Here is a 26,949-nt window from a genome sequence, read left to right as displayed (position 1 = left end):
AACCTGGATCTCCCCTGAGATACAGAACAGGGTCACCTAGGGTTGCCACCTGGCACGTATTTTAATAGAGAAAAAAGCTAAATATATAGGAAGGCCGGTATTTTTTACCAGAAAAGGTGGCAACCCTAGGGTCACCACAACTTTAACCACTATGTTGATTTTGTCTCAACCTACAATCTAGAAAATTCCCGACAGGCTACTGTGAAATTTCACAGACCTCTTCTTTATATTGGGCCTTTGTGGGACTGTTCGGACGGACCTTTGTGTATATAATATTCCAGGACCTATTTTGAATCTCACAGCAGACAGATGTAGATTCTCATGGTTTCTTTGACAGTGGCTCAGTGATGTAAATAATTATGAGTCCCTCAACAAAATCATTTTAGGATTAAGATATTCATAACCATATATTGATAACATGTCAGTGCCCCAAATATCCTCAATCAGTCGTAGTATCTTATGCTTTTCATAGCTATGCCAGTGAAGGTTCCTTTATGTAGAATTGTACTGCGCCTTGGTAGGTTTGAATAACACGCGAAACCTAATCACTTTTAATAATAAATAACCATTTTATAATCCAATGGCATTCTATTTCCTCACGCCTTGCTTATTTGGTCTAATCTCCCCAATTACTCCATTGTGTTTAAATCAGATCCTATCTCTCCCCATACAACTGTAGTGTGACAGCTCCAGCTGAAGCATAAAGAAACCCTTATTCGCTGAATATAGGAGTTTCTACTGTACGGAACGCATTTCGCTGCAGGATGTCCTAAAATGCGTTCCGTACACAAAAGAGACAGCAATTTATAGCACGCGCTATGGTTCAGACACTTCAAAGACGACGGGCTTTTCCTGTGTCCTTCCTTAGCTCACGTCACCAGCATTAAGCGTAAACGTGCTTTCGCAAGACAGCTGAATGGGAGGTGCATCAATCGCTCTCCTCCCTCACGTCCTGCTCAACCTAACTATATTCCAGTCGCTAGTGGCAAACAATAGCGCGCTGATTGGTTAACAGGCAGATAATGTGGCATTGTCGTCATAAGCCGGTCGTAGTGTTTGGTTGCAAAAACACCGGTTACAAAGGAGTGGGCGCAGCGTGTCCTTGGGAGTAGAACGTCGGAGAGCGAAGTTGAAGGAGCTCTTGCTGCATAACCAAATCAAGGTGAGGGCCTCACCGGTATATTCGCGAGCTTGGGGAGATTTAATGAATAACTGTATAGGTTATATTCATATTTATGTTTATACTGTGACCTTGTGCAAAGACAAGAACCTTGAGTGTTCCAGCCTCACTGGAGCCCCACTGTGTGTAGCGATTACCGGGGTTGCTGAGGGGGATTACATTAGAGTGGTCTCCAAACATGGACCAATCGCAATTGTGACGGATTTATTTTAATATTCACTTCGTGCACATTTGTGCTCTGGGTTTTTAGTCCAAGTAAGTAACAGACTATCGTTTTAATTTGCATGTGGAAAAGATCTTTAGACTTTACAAAGGTTTTACATGAATCTGGTGGTATAGGTGTCCTCTAATAATAAGGAGCAATTTGCCCAGTGCAGGGATACATGGAGGCTGCTAAGAAATCTGCTTTAATCGTTTTATTACAGATCCAAAGCAGTCTTGCTGGTTTTGGGTTAGACCATGACTTATTTCCCAGTGTCATGGGCATTGACTTGTAGTTAAGGATTTTAATTTTGAAGCAATCAGTTTGCTGGGTCTATAACTGATGGCTCTGTTCTCTGTGATGCTATAAAAGGCCAATGTAAACCCAACTTTTTGGCATATTGGGGTAATTTACTGGACACTTCCACTCAATCTAATCACAGAAGTTGGCCATAGACGCGTAGATTTACCTTCATAACAGACGAACGATCGGTGCCATCTCCCGACCTGCCACTAACCATTCAGATCAAATAAAGTAGTAAAAAAAGAACAGATCAGACGATGTTGGTCTCCCACTGATATCGTCCGATCGAAAAAAAAAGAGATATTATTGGCAGCCGAAAGACATTTTCTGTCCGATCGTCTGAACGACCGATCGCCATGGCACGACAAATGTGGGGACACTCCTCACACTGCCCGAAAATCATACGAAACGGAGATTCGTACGATCAAATATTTGCGTCTATGGTCGGCAACCCTGGACTCCGGGTCATCTTCAGTCACTTTGCCACTGATTCCTTGCAGCCATTGCATCTGCGATATGTAAGTCATTTGTCTTATTGCCCAGGGCTGCACCAAAAAATCCATGGGAAATGCAGCAAATATTGCAACATTATGAAGATTTAATGCTGGACTGGGGGGGGTCCAACGTTTGTGATTATATTTACTGAGGGATGCCTGTCAAATATACACCTCCCAATTGAATTGTCCTATAAACTGTCTCTGAAGAGCTGCATGTAACCTTTGTAGAATGGCTTAAACCATAACCATTTAACCTTTGTTGTAATACAGCTCCCAAAACCTTCTCTTGGTCTTTTAAAGTAGATCTATTACAACAGCTGTTTGGAGAAGAAGGTTGAACATTCCTTATTTATTGCAATGACTTCACTTCTAAACTGACCTTTTCTTTTTTTGTGTCCTTGCTGACCCAGAGGTCATGTAGGTCACAGGGCTTGAATGCAATAAAGCAATTTTAACCCAGGACTTAAGACACTTTGAAAGCATCCACTCTCATTTATAGGTGCAAACATGGGAGATGCTGAGAAAGGCAAGAAAGTCTTTGTCCAGAAATGTTCCCAGTGCCACACTGTAGAAAAATCAGGCAAGCACAAAACTGGACCCAACCTTCACGGCCTGTTTGGACGCAAGACTGGTCAAGCAGAAGGCTTTTCCTATACTGATGCTAACAAAAATAAGGGTAAGTAAAATGCTCTCTCATGTCTTGGAAATCCGTTTCCTTCTTGCCCGGTCACTGCTAATATATATGGTATTATATCTGCATTCTGGTTGCTATTGTCACTAACCCTAGCAACTGTCTAATGTTAAATTTCAAGTTGTAGAAATACAGTAAAGCTCAAAACTCAACTTTTCTATTAAGTCCTAGAGAATATTTTAACATTGAACAGCTTTGACCATTCTCTTCCTTGCATTTCCCCCTCCCCAATGCATTACATTTAGGAAAATACAAACAATGCAGAATACAAAACAACTATAAAGGGTCAGAGCACTTGCTTAGAGATTTTAGGGGTATATATTTGTCTATGGATGGATACAATGTGATTGACACTTGAATGGGCATTGGCTTCCATATGAATGGGCATAACAAGAAATTAGAAGGGAACTAAATGTTGCACCAGGGGATTTTAATACCTCAAAGAACTAATCGCTCGTTGTTCTTGCCTAGGAATTGTTTGGGATGAGAATACCCTTCTGGAATATCTGGAAAATCCTAAGAAGTACATTCCTGGAACAAAGATGATCTTTGCTGGCATTAAGAAGAAGGGCGAGAGACAAGACTTAATAGCATATCTCAAACAATCAACATCCTCTTAACCATATTACTGCCTTATTTATTTCAGGAATTGCTTGTGATGAGATACTGTAAGATTTTATATATTTTTATTTGTACTGTCCATACATCTTTTTAGAGTGTGTCTCATCAGCCAGAAAATGTAAATCTTGTAAGGGAGATCATTGAAATGAATTTGGCCATGTATGTCTCCAGTGTTTCTGATGTCAAACTTAACAAAATATACTTATTAATCAGAACATATAATAAAACTGTCTACGTAAACACTTGGTCATTCTAATTTCTAAGAAACCATAAAACATCCTGCTTGTGTGATATGTCAAATGGCTTAGGCACACACTTATACAAGCTTCCAACTGGGTGAAATTCAGAAAAAAATACACATTGCACAAGAAATTTTCACTTGAACTTCTTTTACTAAATCGAGAGAGAGATTCACATGATGTGTGTCACTGTAAGTGTTTTTCCAACAACACACTTTTCCGAATTCCCTTGTAATGGGAGTAAATGTTTCTCAACTGGCTGCAGACCCCATGTCAGTTGCAACTTATTGCAAACATAAAGAAAATTTTAGCCAGAGAGCACAAATCAGCTTATGACTTCACAGTTGTGTTTTCACCCCTGCAATAAAAACACTATAGTGAAGTCATAAGATGCCTTGTGCTCTCTGGCTAAAATTTTCTTTATACAAGGGCTGAGCTTCCTTACTGCAAATGGTCAGAGGTTTAGCTTGGACTCTATAAACAAAGTGGTACTAAAAGGCTCTGGTTCAGCAGTGATGAGGCTAAAGTAGCATCTATAGTGCTACACTGATTTAGGCTAATAAAAGTAGTTTCATGCTGCATTAACCCACACCGATTTAGAATTATAGCTGCTCACAAGTAAAAAAAAAAAAAAAAAAATACAATTAGTTTACATCTGAATGAGTTTACATTTCTAAAATTACCCATTAACAGTTTCTGAAAGCCAAGGAAGACAATTATAAAACCAGACCTGTTTTATATCTTTCAGACTGATTTTATCACTGTTCTATTTATAGTGCTGTTTGGTCACATTGATTGGGGCCCACATGCTTGCTGGTCTCATATACATTCTGGGTAGCACTGCTGCCGATTGGATAGTGGAGTCTGCTCCAATTTTGAATATTCTATTTGGTGATCTCGTATACATTCTGGGTAGCACTGCTGCCTATTGGATAGTGGAGTTCACTATCCAATAGGCAGCAGTGCTACCTAGAATTTATACAAGACCACCAGATCACCAATGATTCACATTTCAAGATTCATGTCTCAACCAACAATCTCGAAGTTACTTGAGACATGAATATTTTTTTGGGTGACAGGTCCCCTTTAAAGGAACACTTCAGTGTAAAAATAAAAACTGGATAAATAGGCTGTGCAAAATAAAACATGTTTCTAATATAGTTAGTTTGCCAAAAATGTAATTTCTAACGGCTGGAGTGACTGAATGTCTAACAAAATAGCCAGAAAACAACTTCCTGCTTTGTATTTCTCTTAACTCTTAGTAACTTTAAGGGGGAGGGGGGCACATGGGACATAACTGGTCAGCGAGTTTGTGGTCGATCCTTAGTATGCAGGTCAGATTCAAAAGCAACAATTATGTCCGTTATGGCCGCCACTCAAGTCATGGATTGGTTAGTGACTGGAAACCAATAACAGAGCTGCAAAACAGGAAGTAGTGTTCTGGCTATTATGTTTGTCATAGTCACTCCAGCCTTTATACATTACATTTTTGGCTAACTATATTGCAAATATTTTTTTATTTTGCACAGCCTATTTAGCCCGTTTTTATTTTAACACGGAACAGTTCTTTAAAAGTAAATCTAAATCATAGAAGAAACTAAACTTCAGTAAGCTGGTTTTATTTTTCTGATAAAACAAAAGTTGCCTCACAAGGAAACTTCAGGCGACTTCGGAAAACGGAAGTGACGTGTATGCCATGCCGAAGGCGATTCACATTCTTTCTGGTGGGAAGGCATTTTGGGGAGTCGCAGGTGACTAAATCTCCCTGTGCCACCACCCTTACTGCTGTACTGCAAGTTGGTGTGATATCACCCCTCCTTTCAACCCCCCCAGCAGCCTATTAACAGAACAATGGGAAGGTAACCAAATAACAGCTACCTGACACCTGCATTGCTAAAAATGCTCCCTAGTGGTAAATATGAGTATAGCACTCAATAGAAAAAAATGCAAGCTCTACCGTGACTTTTCCAGTTACAATGAGTAGGAGAAACAAATACATATCTGAAAATATCTGAAAGCAGTTCCATTGTGAGGCGCTGGATCTTTCTGGAAGCACAGGATCAGGCACAATGAACTGAGTGCCTACACATCAGCTTTAAATTTGTTGGTTTAGAATTTTTTTTTTTTTTTTTTTTCCCGTTTCAAAAGAGCTTTATTGGAAATTAGCAGTGATACAAAAGCTGTAAACGCATTAACAGCACCAAGCCACATATGTCTTAAACAGTGGAGCAAACATCTACATTGTCAAATACAAGGTTGCTGAAGGTAAGAGTTTGCAGAATGACAAACTTACAAGTGCGAGTCAACAGTGATGCATATCAGAACAGCTAGGACTCTTTATACTCCAAAACAGAAGGAGACAGACATAAACGAAACAACAGTAAAAGTGTAAGTAGGAAAGAAGGTGAAGGTGAGGGGGAGAAAGGAGAAAGGAGAGGGGGTGCAGCGGGATGGTACTGAGTCCACAACTCAGGAAAGGTAGGATTTATAAAGTTCCGTTTCCTTAAATAGGAACCATCTCATCCAGGTAGTAGAAAATTTGGTTTAGAAATATTTTAAATGGTTGTGTAAATTATTTGTAATGTAAATTGTAATTTAGAAAACAAACTACACCATAAAAATCATGACAGAATTCTTTTAATGGAATAATAGGCAAAATAAATTGCCAGACAAATGAGTGTGGTGCCAATAGAAGTGTTCCTGTAGACCGCTGCCACATGAAATCAAATTTCAGATGATGTATTTCTGTCTCATGGGTACAAAATTAAAGTGGGGAATAAAAGTAATCTGTACAGAGCCATAAGGACAAGTGCAGTGTGCAAATTTCCAGCTGAACAGAGCCTACACTGTACATGTTCTACCTGAAAAGCGGCACAGTCCAGGAGGCCCTCCAGTGGTATAAAGGTTTTTTTTTTTGTTCTCCTTTTTCAGTAATTTGCAAAGATACTCATTTTTAATGTCCATTTATATAGTAACAACTTGTATGTTTTATTACCCTTTAGTTTTATAGCAAGCTACTATTCTCTATACACTATTTTGGATTTGGCTAACCAAATCTGAACCCTAATTTACAGTTGCAAATCAGTGCAAGGAAGGGTGAAAGAGAACCGTGCACATTTAAAATATTTTTTACTTCCTTCCTGCAAACACGATTGTAAGGATTCGGATTCAGTTCTGCCACGCATGTGGATTCAGCCGAATCCTGTTGAAAAAGGCTAAATCATGGGCAAATACCGAACCAAATCCTGGATTCGGCGCATCCCTACTCCCTAGCCCTTTACAAAAAATTTTAGTTCCTGTTCTAATCAAGCATAAAAAGTAATTTCATTACATTGGGCACAAAAAAATAATCACAAGTCATTTAACCTAGCTTCACATTATATTTTTGGACTATGGAAAGGTACTGGAGTAAGGTTACCAAATTATGTAAAAAAATCAATGAATTTCAAATAAATCCATTGCACGTAAATGTAATCAATGTAGCTCAGCAATTTGAAATTATTTGAAATGTCCCTAATATTTCACATGACGTGGTAACTATAATAGCCGCACCGGGCCCTTTATCAAGGCTTGATAAAGGGCCCGGTGCGGCCCGAAACGTTGCCTTTTTCTACTGTAATGAGCCAATAAAACACTTGAAACGCAACAGAAACCTGTTTGTCAGTGTGCTATGGTCGTATGGACTGAATATATGATTTCAACCCATGGCAGAGAGGGTAATTGACCACTAAGCACCTGGTCTGACGAGACGGAACACAGGGGTTGAGCACTTCATTATCGTGTGGTAACTATAATAGGGCACCCTGGAGGAAATGCAAAAAAACTTGTCTGTATGTATATTTTATTTATAAAGTGCTGCTTGTGCATGCAGTGCTGTATATAACTTGGGCAGAACATTATGCAACTCAGTGTCATGGATGTAGCATGACCCAAGAAACTAGAGCTTCTAGGTACTAAAGACATCTGCCCAAGTCCCCCATGTCAATTGTTATTTTATTGCAAGGGACAATTAAAGCATCATCATCATTATTGAGAGTCAGGATTAGACGTTCCCTGGAAAATGGCCAATAGTTCATTCTACTAAGCAGAGAGTGATGAAATAATTTCTGGTAAGGTGGAGATCAGCATTTAGTCAGACCAGTCTGTGCATACATGAATGAACAAGTCAGCAGCTGCATTCTAGAAATACAATTACATTTATTTTATTATTTAAGAAATACACATAGCACTTACGGTAAGCATAAACCCTTCAACATATTACCCCTATAAGACACAGGTGACAATATTAAAACCTTGTTATACATTGTAGTATATTAAAGGAAGAGTTCAATGTAAATATAAAATTGGGTAATTAATATCGTTTTTGGGTTTTTAAAGGGATCCTGTCATCGGAAAACATGTTTTTTTCAAAACACATCAGTTAATAGTGCTGCTCCAGCAGAATTCTGCACTGAAATCCATTTCTCAAGAGCAAACAGATTTTTTTATATTCAATTTTGAAATCTGACATGGGGCTAGACATTTTGTCAATTTTCCAGCTGCCCCCAGTCATGTGACTTGTGCCTGCACTTTAGGAGAAAAATGCTTTCTGGCAGGCTGCTTCTCAATGTAACTGAATGTGTCTCAGTGGGACATGGGTATTTACTATTGAGTGCTGTTCTTAGATCTACCAGGCAGCTGTTATCTTGTGTTAGGGAGCTGCTATCTGGTTACCTTCCCATTGTTCTTTGGGAAAAAGGGAGGAGGGTGATATCACTCTAAAAAGGTGGCCATACACGGGCCGATAAAAGCTGCCGACAGACCCAGTATGGCCCCCCGACGGGCTTCCCCGAAAGTCGGCCAGATCTCGATCGGATGGGACAAAAAATCCCGTTGGATCGCGGCCACATCTGTTCGTTGATGCGGTCCCGCGATCCGCCCGTTCCCATTCGTTAGGATCCGATCGTTGGGCCCTAGGGCCCCAAGGTGGGCATATCAGAGAGAGATCCGCTCGTTTGGCGACATCGCCAAACGAGCCGATCTCTCCGTGTATGGCCACCTTAACTTGCAGTACAGCAGTAAAGAGTGATTGAAGTTTATCAGAGCACAGGTCACATGACTTGGGGCAGCTGGGAAATTGACAATATGTCTAGCCCCATGTGAGATTTCAAAATTGAATATAAAAAAATCTGCTCTTTTGAGAAATGGATTTCAGTGCAGAATTCTGCTGGAGCAGCACTTTTTTTCCCATGACAGTATCCCTTTAATATAGTTAGCCAAAAATTGTAATGTATAAAGGCTGGAGTGACTGGATGTCTAACATAATAGCCAGAACACTTCTTCCTGCTTTGCAGCGCTTTAACCTCTTAGAAGCCACAAGGAACACAACTATTCTGTTAGTTTGCTTTTGTGCCTTAGCATGCAGGTCAGATTCAAAAGCATACTAACTGAACAGTTATATGCCATATTGCCCCCCCCCCCCTTCGAGTCACTGATTGCATCTTTCTAACCTGTTACCAGTCAGTAACCAAAGGAGGAGGTTTTGTTGTGGCTATTACATTAGACATTCGTTCACTTCAGCCTTTGTCGATTACATTTTTTTATTTTGCACAGCTTATCTATTTACCAAGTTTCATTTTGAACAGTTCCTTTACGGCACAGTGGATATTATCCAGACAACTTGTGATCTGTAAAAAGGCAACCAAAGGATCAGAGTCCACAGAGATTCATCAGCAGTAAAATGCTGGTGATATGACTATATAGCTCTGTATTTATGGTTGTATCTTTTCAAGCAATCAAACCAACTTTCTAGGGGCGGCTTGGGGCCCTGCCACATCCTGCGGAGCACTGGGGACTCAAAGCTCCCCAGAGCTCCCATGCTAGAGAGTGTGCTTGCTCGTGTGCGCGCGTTGGAAGGGTTGCGCGTGGCCAGGCTCAGCGCTAGGACCATGGAGCCTGGTGGAGTATGCGTGCGTGCGCTCGTTGGAGGGGATGTGCGTGGCCAGACTCGGCGCTAGGACCATGCAACCTGGCGGGTTATGCATGCGCGAATGGATGACACTGGCCTTGGGGCATCGATCCCTGCCAACTTGGTGGATGTACAGGTAGACAAATGGACATATGAAGAGAATTTTGCAGATTTTTGTAGTCTGTTTCAATGGTATATAATGTATTTATTTTTTTAGTTTAGACTGTGGTACCTGGGGCCCACCAGAGAACCTGATCTCAAGGGCTCCCCTGAGTAGCCTTCTGGGAACTTTTTTCCTCTAAAAATTCAAGGGCAAGCATTATATGAATGATATAAATCATATAATACTTGCCCCTTCTCTATGCCTTAGGCATAGAGGCGGGGCAGGTATATACCTTCACTTTGCATTCAGCATCAGGTCCCTCATTCTGCTGCATAAACAATATTTTTGCATGATGCAATGCTTTTCTTAATAACAGTGTCCACAAAATGGCTACTTCCTGCTTGCTATTATTGTGAATTCCAAGACTAAAAGAAACAGGATTTAAATCATTTATATAGAGTAAGTGCTTGACTAACATCACAAAATCAGATCTGGAATTATTTCTTTGGGTGACAGGTCCCCTTTAAAACAATACTAACATGTTCCTATAAAAATTATTAAAAACGTGTAAGTATTGTTGAGGAATTTAGACATCTACATATTTCTGTTTTTAAAAGCCCCCATGCCACCCCCAACCCACTGGTACCTCCAATTCCAGAAGGGAAGTGAAAACTGTAGACCCTGGGGTGGTCAACGCTCCCCAGTAGTACTGATACCTTTCTATGGATTTTATAGAAAGGTGTGAGTATACTGTAAATTTAAAATTCAGCTCTCTTATACCTATGATGGATCTTGGGTGTTTTTCCCTACTGTGTTTTTCAGTGTGGTACTAACCACCTTAAATCCAACCTGCCGTATCCCATTGTGCTGGAAGGGAAATACCTGAAAGCGCCGTTGATTTTCAGGCAACAAAGAACACTGAATAAAAAAAAGAAGCACTCCGTTATTAATATCTTATCAACCAAGCCACTGGTTAAAAGCAGTAATAAATATACATTGTACCACAAACAGCGACAGCTATTGGTACATTAGCTCTTTTGATAGTCCATATAACATTCAGTAAATAATTTAAAACATTGAATAACAAAGCGGAAACATTAAAAAATATAAAAAGACTAACATTTTATTATTAAAAAGTAAAAATAGACACCATTTTTATTACAAAAGTACTAAAAGTACAAAAGTACTAAAGTTAAAATGGAGACACAGAGTTGGTACAGAAAAAGTCTTCATATAATAAATATCTTCATAAAACCCAACCTAAATAAAATTAATATTCAAACCAAGTGTTATCAAGGTACCCAGCTCATAAAGTAGTTTTTATTTCTTCCCTAATAATAATAATAAATGATTCACTGGTCAGGGAAATGTGTCACGTAACTTATTACATGTAAGTTTGAATATATTTTAAGTGCTTTATCTGAATTCTGGTCCATTTGAAGTAGCTTATCTGTAAGGGCCCAGCTCAGCCCCCCCCCAAACTCTTTCATTCTTTCCCCCCCCCCCCGCAGGTGACCCGAAATTGTGGGTTACTGTAAGACCTGAAAAATCACAGGGCAGGACACCCATAATTTTCATGTGTTGCGGGTCACCCACAACTTCCCCCACAGGTCCTTTGATAAAGGAAGCAGTCACGCTCCCCTCATTCTCTATAGTAATGTCACTATCCAGGAATATATAGGAGAGAGCCATTTCAAATAGTACTAATACTATATTAATTGGGTTTATTTACTGTGTAAAATATTTTTAGCAGACTTAAGGTATGGTGTTCCAAATTACGGAAAGACCCCTTATCCAGAAAACCCCCAGGTCCTGAGCATTCTGGATAATAGGTCCCATACCTGTATAATGATTCCTATTTATTTAGAGGGGAATACAGTTCCTACATCCTACACTACATCGCAGGGTTGAACTGGCCCAGGACGGCCCAGACCCGCTACCTGCCTTTGCCCCGAGTCTCAGTCCTCGCTGTAAAAGGGTTTCCTTCTCCTTTAAAAGAGAGGTAGAGTGGGGATATTTTTGCAAACTACTAATTGTAAAGGGCTGTGTCAAGTGAGGCAGTAGAATAGTACTATTCGTTTCACAATTAAGTTGGCACTGCAAATACACTGCTTTATATATTTTGGAGCATTTGACATCAAGTTGTTATGTGTAATATTGGGCCATTAAACTCATTTTATATATAATACATTTATAATGCAGCTGCGCTGGGGAAAGAAAAAAAATATGTGGGCATGTCCTTGAGTGCGTGTGGCCATTAAAGTGGGTGTGGCCTCAAAAATTGTCATCTTAGGTTGCGCACAGGGTCTGGAAGGGGCTTTGGGCCCTTGAGACAACAGCCCCGGTGGGCACTGGGCCCCCCAGTCCGACCCTGCTACAAGCACTTGCACAATCTCTTGTCACCTAGTTTGATCCAGGGTCCCAAATTACTGATTTGTCTCACTGGGGTGTCTTCCATATTAACATCCCCCAGTGAATTTGGCTTTGATTGACCTTCAGTTGTCTTTTCCTCTGCACCACTCCAGCTTACAATTTAGACTGCTATTTGCTTTGCAGGATGACTATATGCAGTAACCAGGCATTAGTCTGAATGTCAGAAAAAATTATGAAAAATAAAGGGCTTAATTATTTATTGTACAATACTGCAGAATGCGTTGGTGTTTTATAAAAACATGATAATACAGGTATGGGATCAGTTATCCGAAAAACCATTATCCAGAAAGCTTTGAATTATTGGAAGGCCTTCTCCCATAGACTACATTTTAATCAAATAATTTACATTTTTTAAAATGATTCTTTTTCTCTGTAATAATAAAACAGTACCTTGTACTTGATCCCAACTAAAATATAATTAATCCTTATTGGAAGAAAAACCAGCCTATTGGGTTTATTTAATGTTTAAATTATTTTTTAGTAGATTTATGGTATAGAGATCAAATTACAAAAAGATCCCTATCTGGAAAACCCCAGGTCCCAAGCATTCTGGATAACAGGTCCAATACCTGTAATAATAATAACTAATAATAAGCAATAAATGAATAAAGTAAAATAGCTTCAGATATGGAATCTATTATCTGCCATGCTTGGGACCTTGGTTTTTTGAATGAGGGGTCTTTCCATAATTTGGATTCCCATTAGTGATATGTAAGTCGAAAACATTTGAGCAGTGTGCACATTGGCAGGCTTATGCTGTGCCCGCTAGTGTGTACACAATACAAACCAGAAGACCTTTGCCTTTTGTAAAGACCTTTAACTTAACTTTTAGTATTATGTAGAAAGTTATATTTTGAGGCAATTATATTTTTTGTGTTTTTTTATTATTTAGCTCTTTGTTCAGCAACTGTGCAGTTTAAAATTTCAGTAGCTATCTGATTGCTTGAGTCCAACTAATCATATCAACCAGGCAATGGCTAAAGCTGGCCATACAGAAAGAAACCCAAACGAGCGGATCTTTCCCCAATATGCCCACCAACGGCAGGGCTATACTGGGGTAATCCGAACATTTGGCCCTAGGTCCGAACGATTGGATTACAACGAGGAGCAATGGGCTCAGACGAGCCGGTCCCCGGAAAAATGAAAACGTCCCAATCAGTATTGTGGCCAGATATCGATTGGGAAGACCTGTCGGAAGCCCCCATACACGGGCAGATAAGCTGCCGAATTGGCCTAAAGGACCGATATTGGCGGCTTTATCTGCCTGAGTATGGCCACCTTTAAATGAGAGACTGGATAATGAACTGTAGGTGGACTGAAAAGAAAAATAAAAAGTAAAAAATAGCAATAACAAAATTGTAGCCTCACTGAACAATAGTTTTCTGACTGCAGGGGTCAGTGACCTGCATTTGAGAGCTGAGAAAAAGGCAGAAGAGGAAGTCAAATAATTTAAAAACTATAACAAATGAAGACCAATGAAAAAGTTGCTAAGAATAGGCTATTCTATAACATACTGAACATTCACCTACAATTGAACTACTCCATGTGTGGACAAAACGCAGAACATGCCTATTTTCTGCGTACAACTAACAGCTGTGAGACGCTGCAGTTGCTGATTGCAGCATGAGTCAGAAATTTGCAATGTACTTTTTTTTTTTTTCAACTTTGTGTTTATTCAGGTTCAACATCATATACAAAATGCCAGTGAAAAGTCGTAATTTGCAAACCTGTGTCACAACATACAATAAAACAATATAAAAGTAATAAAAGAAAAGAAAAGAAAGAGCAAAAAAAAAACCAAAAAAAAAAAACACACATATGTTGCATACATGTTCTGTCGTCACCGTGTCATCAAGTCAAATTACCTATATAAGCAGAGAGTAGAGATATATCACATACAGTGTGGTATGAACAGACTAGATGGGGTCATCTTTAGTAATCCAGGGATTCCATATTAGGTCATAAGTGTCCAGCTTATCCTTCAGCAGGTATGTAATTTTTTCGTTAGCAGCAATCCACCATATTTTCCTCTCCAGCGCTGATCGATGAGGGCCTGAGCCCTTCCACATTGAAGCTAAAACACATCGTGTGGCGGAGCAGATTTGTGTAGCTAATTTATTGTGATGTCTGGAAAGCTGTAAGCGTCTGCCAAATAGCGCTGCCCATGGGTCTGGAGCAACATGAGTCTGGAGAACCGAGGAAATTATGGTGAACGTGTCAGTCCATATTTGTTGTTGCAATGTACTTTTAAAAATATAAATAGTAAATTGCTAGGGTGAAAAGATACATTAACACACCATACATTTACATAAACTATACGCATAAAATATTTTGAATAAACCTATTCAAAATTACTAAGCATCCATTTCAGTTTAGTGGATTTTTAATTGGCCTAAGTTTGTTAAAGGGGTGGTTCACCTTTAAGTTGACTTTTAGTGTATTATATAATAGCCAATTCTAAGCAACTTTTTAATTGGTCTTCTTTATTTTTTATAGTTTTCGAATGATTTGCCTTTTCTTCTTCTGACACTTTTCAGCTTTCAAATGGAAGTCGCTGACCCCATCTAAAAAAAACGAATGCTCTGTAAGGCTGCACATGTTTTGTAATTCCTACTTTTTATTAATCATCTTTCTTTTCAGGCCCTCTTCTATTCATATTCCAGTCTCTTATTAAAAACAATGAATGGTTGCTAGGGTAATTTGGACCTTAGAACCAGATTGCTGCAATAGCTATCTATAGAGCTGCTGTATAAAAAGTAAAATAACACAATAAACACAAATAATAATAAATTAAAAAAAAAACATTTGCAAAATGTCTCAGAAAATATAACTCTTTGTATCATACTAAAAATTAATTGAAAGGTGAACAACTCCTTCAACTATATTTCCTTGTGAAGTTTTCTATAAAAATGTATCAACCCGACAAAATTTTAAGATAACTTTTAGAGAAAAGCCAAACAAATAGTGAATAAAACAAGACCAATTGTAAAAAAAAAAAAACCTCCTTAAATTAGTTCTATCTACATGACAAGTTTATTTAAAGTTGAACCTCTAAAATGTATTATAGCTCTTGTAATATAGTTGTTATTGGGTCATGACCTTGTTCATTAGATTTATTTTTTGCAAACAAACTGCCATTGTTTATCCCCAGGGGCCACAAAAAAGTAATGCAGTCAAAAAAACAAGGTTATAACTTATGACCACTTAGGAAATATCCAATCAATTCCAACTGCTTTGCCTATAACTGCTGCTCACTCCTCCATGCTATTTGATGTTTTTTTTCCATATGGCTCATTCAAGTTATTTAATGTAAGAATTGCTGCTCAGTTTCTAACTGTGGCAGATATAGAAATAATGCTATACAGTAAGGGGCACATTTACTAAGGTTCAAAGTGAATTTTCGAATTCAAAAACTTTGAATTTCTAAGTAATTTATGGGTACTTCGACCATCGAATAGGCCAAATTCGACTTTGATTCGAAGTGAAATTGCTTCGACTATTCGAAAATCGAAGTACCGTCTCTTTATAAAACTTGACTTCGACACCTTAAACCTGCCGAATTGCTATGTTAGCCTATGAGGACCTCCTAGAACCTATAGCCAGTATTTGGCTAAGTTTTGAGAAGTCGAAGGATTTTTTTGTAAAATCGTACGATCGTATGATTAAATCGTTTGAATCATTCGATTCGAAGTACGATCTTAAAAATCCTCTGTATTCGACTTCGAATGTCGAACTAGCCTAGTCGATTTCAAAGTTTTTCACTTTGAAATTCGACCCTTGATAAATCTGCCCCCAAGTGTTCCTAAAACTGCATTTTTACGAAGACTTGTAAAATGTTAACACCTTGAATACAGTTTATAATAAATCTAAAACCAACCCCATTTTATACATACCTTGTTTTATTTCATTCGCTCTGGGCTGCTTTTTAAGGCTTTTCAGCGACATCTAGTGGCTGCAAGTTCCGCAGAGTAGAATCTATTAAACAAAAAAAATTTAAAGGGTAACTATTGCGAAAATTAAAATGTAATATAAGCTTCCTCATACTGAAGTAAGAAACTTTCAAAATACAATCAAATAAAAATTCTGTACTGATTTTGAAATAATCACGTTTATATTCACTTTTCCTCTCTCAGCATCCGTTTCTCTTCATTCTGTCTTCATGCAGCAGTTGGGTGTTAGATGAATGATCCAATATATCTTATAGAGGGCCTCCCTTTCCTAGCAGATGTATTAGAGCTGAATGCTGAAGCTTATATTAAATTATCATTTTTGCGATACCCCTTTAATAAAGCAAAGACATAGCAAGAACATTATCACTTTATTATATATGGTTTGTGAAGTTTTCATTACTGATTACCTTTTCCTAACCGTTATACAAATTGAATCTCTGGGTTTTTTAATAATCAGAAAAGTTGAGTACATAAATTTGGCAAAGATACTAGAATTTGAAGCTGCAATTTGCTACCAGGTGCAAGAGACATTCTCCATCTAACACATATATTAATGTGATGCTTTGTTTTACCACCTGCAACTCATTACAACAACAGAATGCAACTTCCTGACATTCCACAAGAATATTTATAGTGAATCACTGCCTTTAGGTCAGGTCTAGGCAAGACACTTTTACAGTGATCTGCAGTGTTACAGTCTGGCTGCAGGCAGATGGGCAGGTTTCACCAGAGACTAAAGTTAACACTCAGATTACAGTACAGGTTTTGGATCCCTAAAAGGGATTCTGTCAGGATTATTATGGTATAGTATAAATTACACTGTGTTCATGGCACATAATTCATTCTACAATTCAAAATGTTATTCTTGAACCAATAAATGTATTATTTTTCAGTTAGTGTTTAGCCATCTCAGGTCATTTTGCCTGGGCATGTGCTTTTAGAATGATCCAGTACTTTACTATGGAATTGCTTTCAGACAGGCTATTATTTCTCCTACTCAATGTAACTGAAGGAGTTGTGACTTAGGTTAGTGGGGACTTTTACTATTCATTGCTTTTCTCATATCTACCACTAGGTGGGGCATGGAAGCAAATTTAGCAATGCAAGTGTCAGTGAGCCCATTGTTCTGCTGAAGGGGGGGGGGGAAATATCACTACAAGTTGCAGTGCAGCAGTTAAGAGTGACTGAAGTTTATCAGAGCACAAGTCACTGGGGGCACCTTGGAAACTAACAGCATGTCTAGCCCTATGTCAGATTTCAAAATTAAATATAAAAAAAATATGTTTGCTCTTTTGTACAACGGTTTTCAATACAGGGTTCTGCTGGAGAGGAGCTAGTAACTGATGTGTTTTGTAAAAAAAAATATGCTTTCCCATGACAGAATATCTTTAACTTCAAACCAGTTATTGAGAAAGCTCAGAATTAAAGGAAGCCATATCCCACAGAGTCCATTTTAAGAAAATAATTCTAATATTTCTAAATGTTTTCCTTTTTCTCTGCAATAATAAAAAGTAGCTTTTACTTGATCTTAACTGATATATAATCAATCATTATTGGAGGCAAAACAATGCTATTGGGTTTAATGTTTTTTAGTAGGCTTAGTATGGAGATCCAAATTATGGAAAGATCCCTTTTTCTGAAATCTCCAGGTCCTAATCATTCTGGATAATAGATCCCATACCTGTACCATTGTATGGCCAACACTGTAGATCAGACACGCAGGCACCTATACTATGAATATATTACATCTAGTCTCATTAGCCTTCACACAATTTCAAAATAACTGTTTAGGGGCTCTTTTCTGCTGCCTGACCCCAGTGTCTGGATACAGCACTAATGCTCTGAAAGACCTATAGTCAAAAAAAATCATGCGTTGCAGGTGTGAGCACTTTTGGCCTTAAAATGCTCAGGCCAAAAAGGGTACACTCTACAGTGTCCAGTGTTTCTCACTTGTGTGATTTTCTACTCAGATATTTAGTGACCCTTTCTGGAAGTGATTTATTGTGGGCAACCAAACATCCTGCATCATCTTACCTTAAAGTACAAGCTTGTAATTCTGGAACTACTTCAATCAACTCATGTATAATAACATTTACCTGCTCTGTATTCTTCCAGCCCAAGTGGTCTTCGGTTGAAAGAGAGCAGCAATATACAAGTGTTTTTTAAATAATCCTCTTACATATAGTGACACTTACCGGTTCAGTGTTTTCTCTCTCACAAGGTAACAACTGCTACATTTGTTCTATAACCACATTTAACAAGTTCTCTAATTAGTCAAGAGATCTTCATTGCGAACTATATAACATTCTTGTGACAAATGTGTAAAAATAACTGATAAAACACAACAATGTTTGATACATAAACCATGGCACTTACATCCAATTTTAGATGCACGTGTCCATAAATACAAACCAGTTAAATTTGTTATAAAATCAACATATTAATCGTCCCAGTTAAATAGTATCTAAACATAAACCCAATACACTTTTTTCTGTAGAAGTTGATTAGAAGTTAGAAGATACTTGCATTTCTAATTCCATTACTTTAAAGGACAAGGAAAGTCAATCAAAGATATTAAGTCATCCTACAGGCATACCTTTAGTCACCCAGCGACAAATCGCCTCTTCTCCGGGCGACTAATCTCCCCAAAAAGCCTTCCCGTCGGCTAGAGTCTAAATCACCGGCGGGATGGCACTCGGAGTGTTTTCCGAAGTCGCCTCACAAGGAAACTTTAGAAAACGAAGCACTCCGGGTTTTGATTTCTTTGTATGTGTGGATTACTTGGGATGTTACCAACATCTGATGTAAATTTCATGTCAATAGCCCCATTAGAAATATATTTACTGAGAAAAATGTTGATATTCAATACTTATCTTCACTGCTGTGTATGTATATATATATATATATATATATATATATATATAATGGCTCCAAAGAAGCTAGCACTCTCGGGTCTTAAAGTGGAAAAAAAGGTTTTATTAAAGCCTTGAGAAAGGCTAGGGACCTAGCCGAAGCGTTAGTCATTTTTTTGCTTTAATAAATCCTTTTTTTCCACTTTAAGACCTGAGAGTGCTAGCTTCTTTGGAGCCATCGTACATACTTACACATAGCTCTGCACCCAGGCACCTTATACCTTTAGACGTGCAGTGCTAAAAAGCCAACAGTCTGGGTGCTGGTAAAGGTTATATATAATAAATGAAAAAAGACCGCACTCACAGGGCTTCTCGTGAAAAAAGAGGCTGTGAATTTATTCCTCAACGTTTTGGCTAGCAAACTGTAGCCGTCCTCAGGAGGTGAAACATTGCACAAAGTGAGACCATATTTAACATACAAATCATGGCGCCAAAATTAGTGCTGTGACATCATAATGGTGCGTCCACATACCCATGCACAGTAAATACATATAACCCGTGTTGAAGGAGTTAACCTTGTGATCCCGTTAAGCTGATCGTGCGCTTAGTGACAGAATATGAACCCCACAGGGGGCCAACTGTGAGCCAAGTGAACAGTGGATAATGTGGTGGAAGAGAAAAATAAAAATATCCTTCATAGCACTGCCCGTTTAAGTGCCGTGAGTGAGAACAGGCGTGCTTGTTACTTACCCCCTGAGTGATGATCGCAGCCCCACACGCCGATGGAAATCTCATATATGCCTAAGGATAGATATCTCTACTGTCACAAACGCAGGAAGCGCCCATGCAACGCTATCTATCCTGTGACTCGTACCCGTATGTCACCTTCACACCGGACCAAAACTTTTCCCCTACAGTGCTACGGGAGCTCAGGCTCCTCCTCCCCTTCGCTGATAGGGGGGAGCTCACACACCTTCAAACTACCTCTTCTCATCGACCCAATAGACGTAGCTCTCCATTCAGGTGTCCGCCCCCAACTAATCGTAGGGGTAGACTCCTACAAGAGAACATCACATGGGATTTTTTAATAATAAGGCTCATTCGCCCATGTATACCTTACAGAGGTGTCAAGGTGTCTGTTGAGTTTTGTATAGCCGTGCTTCATCGGTACTTTGTTACTGGCTACCCTAGCACAGGGGTATTGGTGCGGGTAGTCACTGTCTTAGTCCCATCAGGGTCACCCACTAGGCGGCAGGGCATACTAACCGAGGCAGACTATGGGGGGGCTGTTCACATCATCGAGGGGGAGAAAACATCCTGCGGATCTACAAAAGACACAAAAAGATACAAAAATGTATCATTAGTAACAAACGGTCACCGTATTCAATATAAAAGAACAATGTATGTTAATATGCTACAGTTTGCTAGCCGAAACGTTGAGGAATAAATTCACAACCCATATATATATATATATCTATATATATATCTATATATATATCTATATATATATATATATACACTAAACTCAGCTGCAGAAATTCAGCTTTAATTCAGTGGGTTGAACAAAAAGATTGCATAAAAAAATAGGACCTAAAGCCTTTTTTTTAACACAATCACTTCATTTCATGGGCTCAAAAGTAATTAGGCAAATTAAAAAAACTGAAAATAAAATGTTAATATCTAATACTTGGTTGAATACCCTTTGCTGGCAATGACGGCCTGAACTCTTGAACTCATGGACATCACCAGATTCTGGGTTTCCTCCTTTTTAATGCTCTGCCAGGCCTGTACTGCAGCGGCTTTCAGTTGCTGTTTGTTTTTGGGCCTTTCTCTCCAAAGTTTAGTCTTCAACAAGTGAAATGCATGCTCAATTGGGTTCAGATCAGGTGACTGACTTTCAAGAATATTCCACTTCTTTGCTTTAATAAACTCCTGGGTTGCTTTGGCTGTATGTTTTGGGTCATTGTCCATCTGTATTATGAAACGCCTCCCAATCAATTTGACTGCATTTAGCTGGATTTGAGCAGACAGTGTCTCTGAACACCTCAGAATTCATTCGGCTGCTTCTGTTCTGTGTCACATCATGAATAAACACTGGTGTCCCAGTGCCACTGGCAGCCATGCACGCCCAAGCCATCACACTGCCTCCACCATGTTTTATAGAGATGTGGTATGTTTTGGATCATGAGCTGTTCCACACCTTTTCCATACTGTTTTCTTGTCATCATTCTGGTAGAGGTTGATCTTGGTTTCATTTGTCCACAGAATGTTTTTCCAGAACTGTGCCGGCTTTTATAGATTTTTTTTTAGCAAAGTCCAATCTAGTCTTTTTATTCTTGATGCTTATGAGTTGCTTGCACTTTGCAGTGCACCCTCTGTACTTACGTTCATGCAGTCTTCTCTTTATGGTAGACTTGGATATCGATACGCCTACCTCCTGGAGAGTGTTGTTCACTTGTCTGGCTGTTGTGAAGGTTTCTGCGATTATCTACCACTGTTGTCTTCCATGGTCTTTTTGCGTTTCTGAGTTCACCAGTGCTTTCTTTCTTTCTCAGGATGTACCAAACTGTAGAATTTGCCACTCCTAGTATTTTAGCAATTTCTCTGATGAGTTTTTGTTTCACCTGCATGGAGAGCTCCTTTGATCGCATGGTTTGTCCAATTACTTTTGAGCCCCTGAAATGAGTTGATTGTGTTAAAAAAAGGCTTTAGTTCTTCACATGTTTATGCGATATTTTTGTTCAACCCACTGAATTAAAGCTGAAAATCTGCAGATCAACTGCATCTGAGTTGTTTCATGCAAAATTCATTGTGGTAATGTACAGAACCAAAATTTTAAAAAAAGGTTGTCTCTGTCCAAATATTTATGGACCTAACTGTATTTATTCATTAAAAGGGTCTGTTTACCTTCAAATTAAACATTTTTATGATTTGTGTTTTTTAAAGTGATACTGACACGTTCCTAAACTTCCTATAAAAATAGTAACGTGTCGGTATCAGTGAAAAGAAGCTGCACGCAAACTATAAGAAGCTAAAAGCTCCCCCAAAGCCTGGAGAACCTTAGAAACGGCGACCCTCCGACACCATGAAATCATCTTGCTGAGTTGTTTCAGTGACGCTGGGCTGGGGGAGGTGCGATCCCTGCTAGGCTAATTACAAATGAAAACAGGACTCCGGCCTATGGAGGGATCGCACCTCCCCCAGCCCAGCAAGACTGAAACAACTCAGCAAGATGATTTAATAGTGTCGGAAGGTTGCCATTACTAAGGTTTGCTGGGCTTGGGGCAGCTTTGGGGGGCTTTTAGGTGATTATATTTCACGTGCAGCTTTTATTTATTGATACCGACACATTCCTAACGTGTCAGTATCACTTTAAGTTATTTAGCTTTTTATTTAGCAGCTCTCCCGTTCACAACTTCAGCAATCTGGTTGGTAGGGTCCAAATTACCCTAGCAACCATACACTTGAACAAGGGACTGGATTACGATTAGTAATATCATTAGTGATAAAAAGTTGCAATAAAAATACATTTGTAGCCTTACAGATAAATTTGTTTTTAGATGGGGCCAGTGCCTCCAATTTGAAAGCTGAAAAGGCAAATAATTAAAAAACTAAATAATGAAGACCAATTAAAAAGTTGCTTAAAATTAACCATTCATTAACATACTAAAGGTTAACTTAAATGTGAACCACCCCATTAAAGGCACTTGTGTCAAAATGCAATCTTTGCACTTCCGTATAGTTTCACTTGGTGCTACTCTGTGCAATTGAATAGCACCTGATTTTCATACAGGTGCATTATCCAGGGCCAATGCTGACAATGGTCACACATTAGACCAGTAATCCCCAACCAGAGGCTCGCGAGCAATTTATTGCTCCCAGTTGTCTCATCACAGGTGCCTATTTTTGAATTCTTGGTTTAGAGGCTAATTTTGTTGCATAAAACCCAGATGTACTACCAAACAGAACCTCCTATGTGCTGTCGGTCCACATAGGGGCTACCAAAAAGCCAATAACGGCCGTTTTTTTGACACACCCAGGAACTTTTTTCATGCTTGTGTTGCTCCTGAACTCTTTTTACATTTGCATGTGGCTCACAGGTACAAAAGGTTGGGGATCCCTGCATTAGACAATTCAATCCCACACATGAGAAGAATGGCCAGAAATAACAGCTTTGTACAGCAGGAGTGTATAGTATTGCAGGTCGCAAACAATTGCTCAGAAGCCTTGAACACATGGGCAGTAGTGATGAGCAAAAGTTTTCAGCAGGCATGGATTGGCAGCCTAAGAAAAACACCATGCAAAATAAAATGAAAAAAATTTACTTTAATGCATTTTGTGTAATATAAAATGCTATGAAAAAATGATCATTTTTTTGCTCAAAAAAGAAAAAGCTTTTTGTGACTTTCATATGTTTCACCATTTTGCAGTTTTTTGGAAAAGGGAAATCGGGACAGATTCGCTCATTGCTAAAGGGCCGCCTATCAGAAGCAGCTCAGCACAGCTGGGCAGTCTCATTTGGAAACAAGGAATACTCTAAGGTACAGGGCTGCACAACAGGGCAATGTCCATGACTCAGTGCTGTTAGCAGGGCAGTCTCAGGGGAACTGTATCACACAGCAGGGCGTCCTTGAAGTATATTAGCAAGTCAATCTCTAGAGCACTCAACCATAAAAGAGCGCAGAGCTGTGCAGCAAGTTAGCCTCTAGGGTGTAGCGCTGTCCTTCAGTGAGTCAGTAAGTACCAAGGGATATGCAGTGCTTTATATTAAACATCTTCATTGTAACTGACTTTTTCTATGCCAGAGTATCAGATCATCAGGAATTTCTTTGGAGCAGACACTCAATGAAGGCAAACTTCCACCAGGCAGTTAGTGAAAAGAATTTATCGTGTCCACAGCCTTACACATTTCCAGTTACAAACACTTAATCATAGGTAATCTCAACAGAGCCATGCCTCAAATATTTAAACAAAAATGCACCAATCAAACAATACATCAACAATGTATGTATATGTTGGAAAAACACAATAAATAAATAAAAAAAAAAAAGTAAAATCAGAACCCACACATCTCATACCATGGGACACAACTATATGCAATATATTATACACTGCTTTGGATTCTAAAGAGATACAAGTAGACTGGACGCATTGGTGCTTACTGACTTGTAGTCTTGTTATTAAATTCATCCATTTTAAGCCAATAGTAATGTTGGTGACACGTTTTTTACCTCAGTTATCTGGTAGAGATGGCACGATCATCCTTGAATCATATAAAAATTAGTAAACATATAGTATTAAAAGTTATGTACTTAATGTGATTTGAGACAATAAATGAATTTGTCAAAAAAAAAAAATATATCAATTAACAAATCCACCAATCCAAAAGCTTTACCCAGATACACCAATCAGTATTAGTGGGCGCGTAGATTTAGATTAAACCCTTGACTCTTTTAGGTGCCATATTGGTACACCTCAACTTAATTTAAAGTGACGCCATATTGGTACACCTCAGCTAAATTAAAAGTGACACTGTGCCATATTAATACATCAACAGTGCAATCCTGTAAAACAGATACATGAACAATATGTGTATATATGAAAATAGTATAAGAGATATTTATATAAAAACACATATAAATTGAAAATAAATGTGAAGCGCTGATAGAAACAATTCAGGATGGAGTGTTTGAGCTAATAAGGTACAACTAACACTCCTCTGAGGTTAGAAGGAAAAGGTCTCTAAATGGTTCGATTGTATTAAAGGAAAACGATACCCCTAAAATGAACACTTAAGCAACAGATAGTTTACATCATATTAAAGAATCTTACCAAACTGGTCTATATAATTAAGTAAATCTTGACCTTTTACATCTCTTGCCTTGAACCACCATTTTGTGATGGTCTGTGTGCTGCCTCAGAGATCACCTGACCAGAAATACTACAACTCTAACTGTAACAGGAGGAAGTGTTGAAGCAAAAGACACAACTCTGTCTGTTAATTGGCTCATGTGACCTAACATGTATGGTTTGTTTATGTGCACAGTGAATCGTAGGATCCCAGGGGGCGGCCCTTATTTTCTAAAATGGCAATTTTCTATTTAGGATTATCCAATGGCACTTACTACTAGACAAGTATATTATTATGAAAATGGTTTATTTACATGAAGCAGGGTTTTACATATACATTTTATAGAGACCTACATTGTGTGGGGGGGGGGGTATAGTTTTCCTTTAAGGAAATTCGAAAGCGACACTTTGCTCCTATACATGTACACAATACGTAGACATACAAGGAATTAATAAAACGTAAAACAATATGCTCATTAGTGCATGCAAATCTAAAATAGGCGAGGGAGAACATTCAGTGATAGATACTGAAAACAGGGACTGCACAGGTTGTAATGTTTCTGATTGTGAGGTATGATCAGAAATGCCTTTATGTGGCGACTAATCACTTTCTAATTGGAGACCCTCTAACCTTTATTATTTATTATCAGATCATCAGGAACAAGACATACAAAAGCTGGAGTGTGGAGATGACTTCATTGGAGCTGCGGGTGGCTCAATTGATCGGTCAAACATGCTGACCACTTGCACTTTCTTTCTGCTGTCAGCACGGGACGTCCACTTCTCGCACGTTCATTCATTCCCTCAGCAGCAGCAGCAGTACCCACACACAATACTCTCTCTCACTCACATTCTCCACACAGCGCCCTCACCTGCCCGCACACCTGTGACGTAGCGGAAATGGGGGCGTTTCCCGCCTGATAGCTCTGGCACTCAGCGTATCTGTCAGTCAGTAGTGGCGGTGCACGCCCTGTGTGGAACCTCCCCGTTCTTAGTTGTGCTGCCTGCACAGGAGAAGGACCCGTTCGTGGAATCTGCCTGGACTTTGTTTTGTTGTCCCCGCAACTCTAGAGACGCGCCGAGGAAAGCGGAACTACGGGAGCCGCTGCGGCGTGGAGTCTTGTTGTTGCCGCTCACAGTGATCTGCCACGAGCGCTCGGACTGTAGTCGCACGGCAGCTGGCGAGGCGATTACATGACGGCTTCTTGCAGGAACACAGGTAGGAATTAAGTGGAGCTCTGCCGTAACAGCGCGTGTTCTAAGGCAGACCAGCGTAAGTTGTTGGCTGCTGACTGGGCAAGGGACCGCTCATTGAGCTACACACGGCGGCTTTGGCTTTCATTCAATGACAGCAGGATGTTGGCCAACCAGAGGATGTCAGGGCAAACTGAATGTCAGTGTGTGTAGCCACTGATCAGCTCTCAGTCATCTCCAGTTTCCCCCCATACACCCCGCCAATGAGACCGTCCTTTGACCTCTTCAAATGATGCTTTTTGCTTTAGCCTTAATTGGGGCTGAACTATAAAACTCCCCTCCAGGTTTGCCTGGTGTAATTTTTTAAAACCAGCCAAAGTCAGCTACAAAACCAGCCCAAAACTAGCCAAGAGGCGCTTCAAAAGTAGCCCAAAAACAGGGGTGCTTCGCCAATGAGTCGAGTTGAGGCTGTTGCCCCGCTAGGTACCAGGGGAGGCAAAATGCTGCTCCTGGTACTTTAAGAGCGAATTTCCAGGGGAGGGGGGGGGGGGGGTAGCAGCAACTGCTGCTGCCTCAGGCTGCGGAGGGTCCAGTATCGCCTCTGCCCAAAAATAGCGCAATATGTGAAGTGAATAAAAAGTCGAATGAATATATGTGAGAATAGTGAGAATAGGCCCTTTTCAAATTTTTCCATGAAGCTAAATGGGACAGATTCGCCCATAATCAGGGGCATAACTACAGGGATGGACCCAGGAGATCTAGTGGCTAGCGATGTGCGGGTTGGCCATCACTACTAGTGGCCCCATAAGACCCTAATACATATACAATTTCAATAAATATTGGTAACAAAAAAAAAACTGTACAAAAATGATTGTAGAAGTGATACC

General features: G+C 39.3%; 2 protein-coding genes and 1 long non-coding RNA gene across 7 annotated transcripts in view; 2 read left to right on the top strand and 1 right to left on the bottom strand.

Moving 5' to 3' along the window:
• Positions 1–861: 861 nt before the first annotated feature.
• On the top strand, positions 862–3,734 carry cycs.L (cytochrome c, somatic L homeolog). The gene is made up of 3 exons (XM_018267391.1): positions 862–1,162; positions 2,682–2,858; positions 3,345–3,734. Exons 2-3 carry the CDS (start codon positions 2,690–2,692, stop codon positions 3,491–3,493), a joined length of 318 nt encoding a protein of 105 aa, XP_018122880.1. The 5' UTR covers positions 862–1,162; positions 2,682–2,689; the 3' UTR covers positions 3,494–3,734.
• Positions 3,735–13,885: 10,151 nt separating this feature from the next.
• Positions 13,886–25,878, bottom strand: LOC108718881. Of its 4 annotated transcripts, none has more exons than XR_005961788.1 (4): positions 25,741–25,822; positions 20,134–20,343; positions 16,110–16,191; positions 13,886–14,460 (listed from the first exon to the last, which is right to left on the bottom strand). It is a non-coding gene; the product is annotated as an uncharacterized LOC108718881 (long non-coding RNA). The 4 variants fall into 4 exon arrangements; XR_005961789.1 differs by having other exon boundaries at positions 13,886–14,402; XR_001936097.2 differs by lacking the exon at positions 20,134–20,343 and having other exon boundaries at positions 25,741–25,878.
• The window catches only part of osbpl3.L (oxysterol binding protein like 3 L homeolog), a 100,392-nt gene continuing 99,275 nt past the window's right edge, over positions 25,833–26,949 (top strand). Inside the window, exon 1 of one of the 2 annotated variants that reach the window (XM_018267386.2) lies at positions 25,833–26,087. The gene's annotated coding sequence lies outside the window, so the exon portion shown is untranslated. The remainder of the gene's footprint in view (positions 26,088–26,949) is intronic. The other variant, XM_018267389.2, reaches the window with a different exon arrangement.

This window comes from Xenopus laevis, chromosome 6L, assembly GCF_017654675.1.
Source record: "Xenopus laevis strain J_2021 chromosome 6L, Xenopus_laevis_v10.1, whole genome shotgun sequence".
Taxonomy (NCBI): Eukaryota; Metazoa; Chordata; class Amphibia; order Anura; family Pipidae; genus Xenopus; species Xenopus laevis.
The sequence above is the reverse complement of the archived record's forward strand: the minus strand, read 5'-3'. Positions and strand labels throughout refer to the sequence as shown.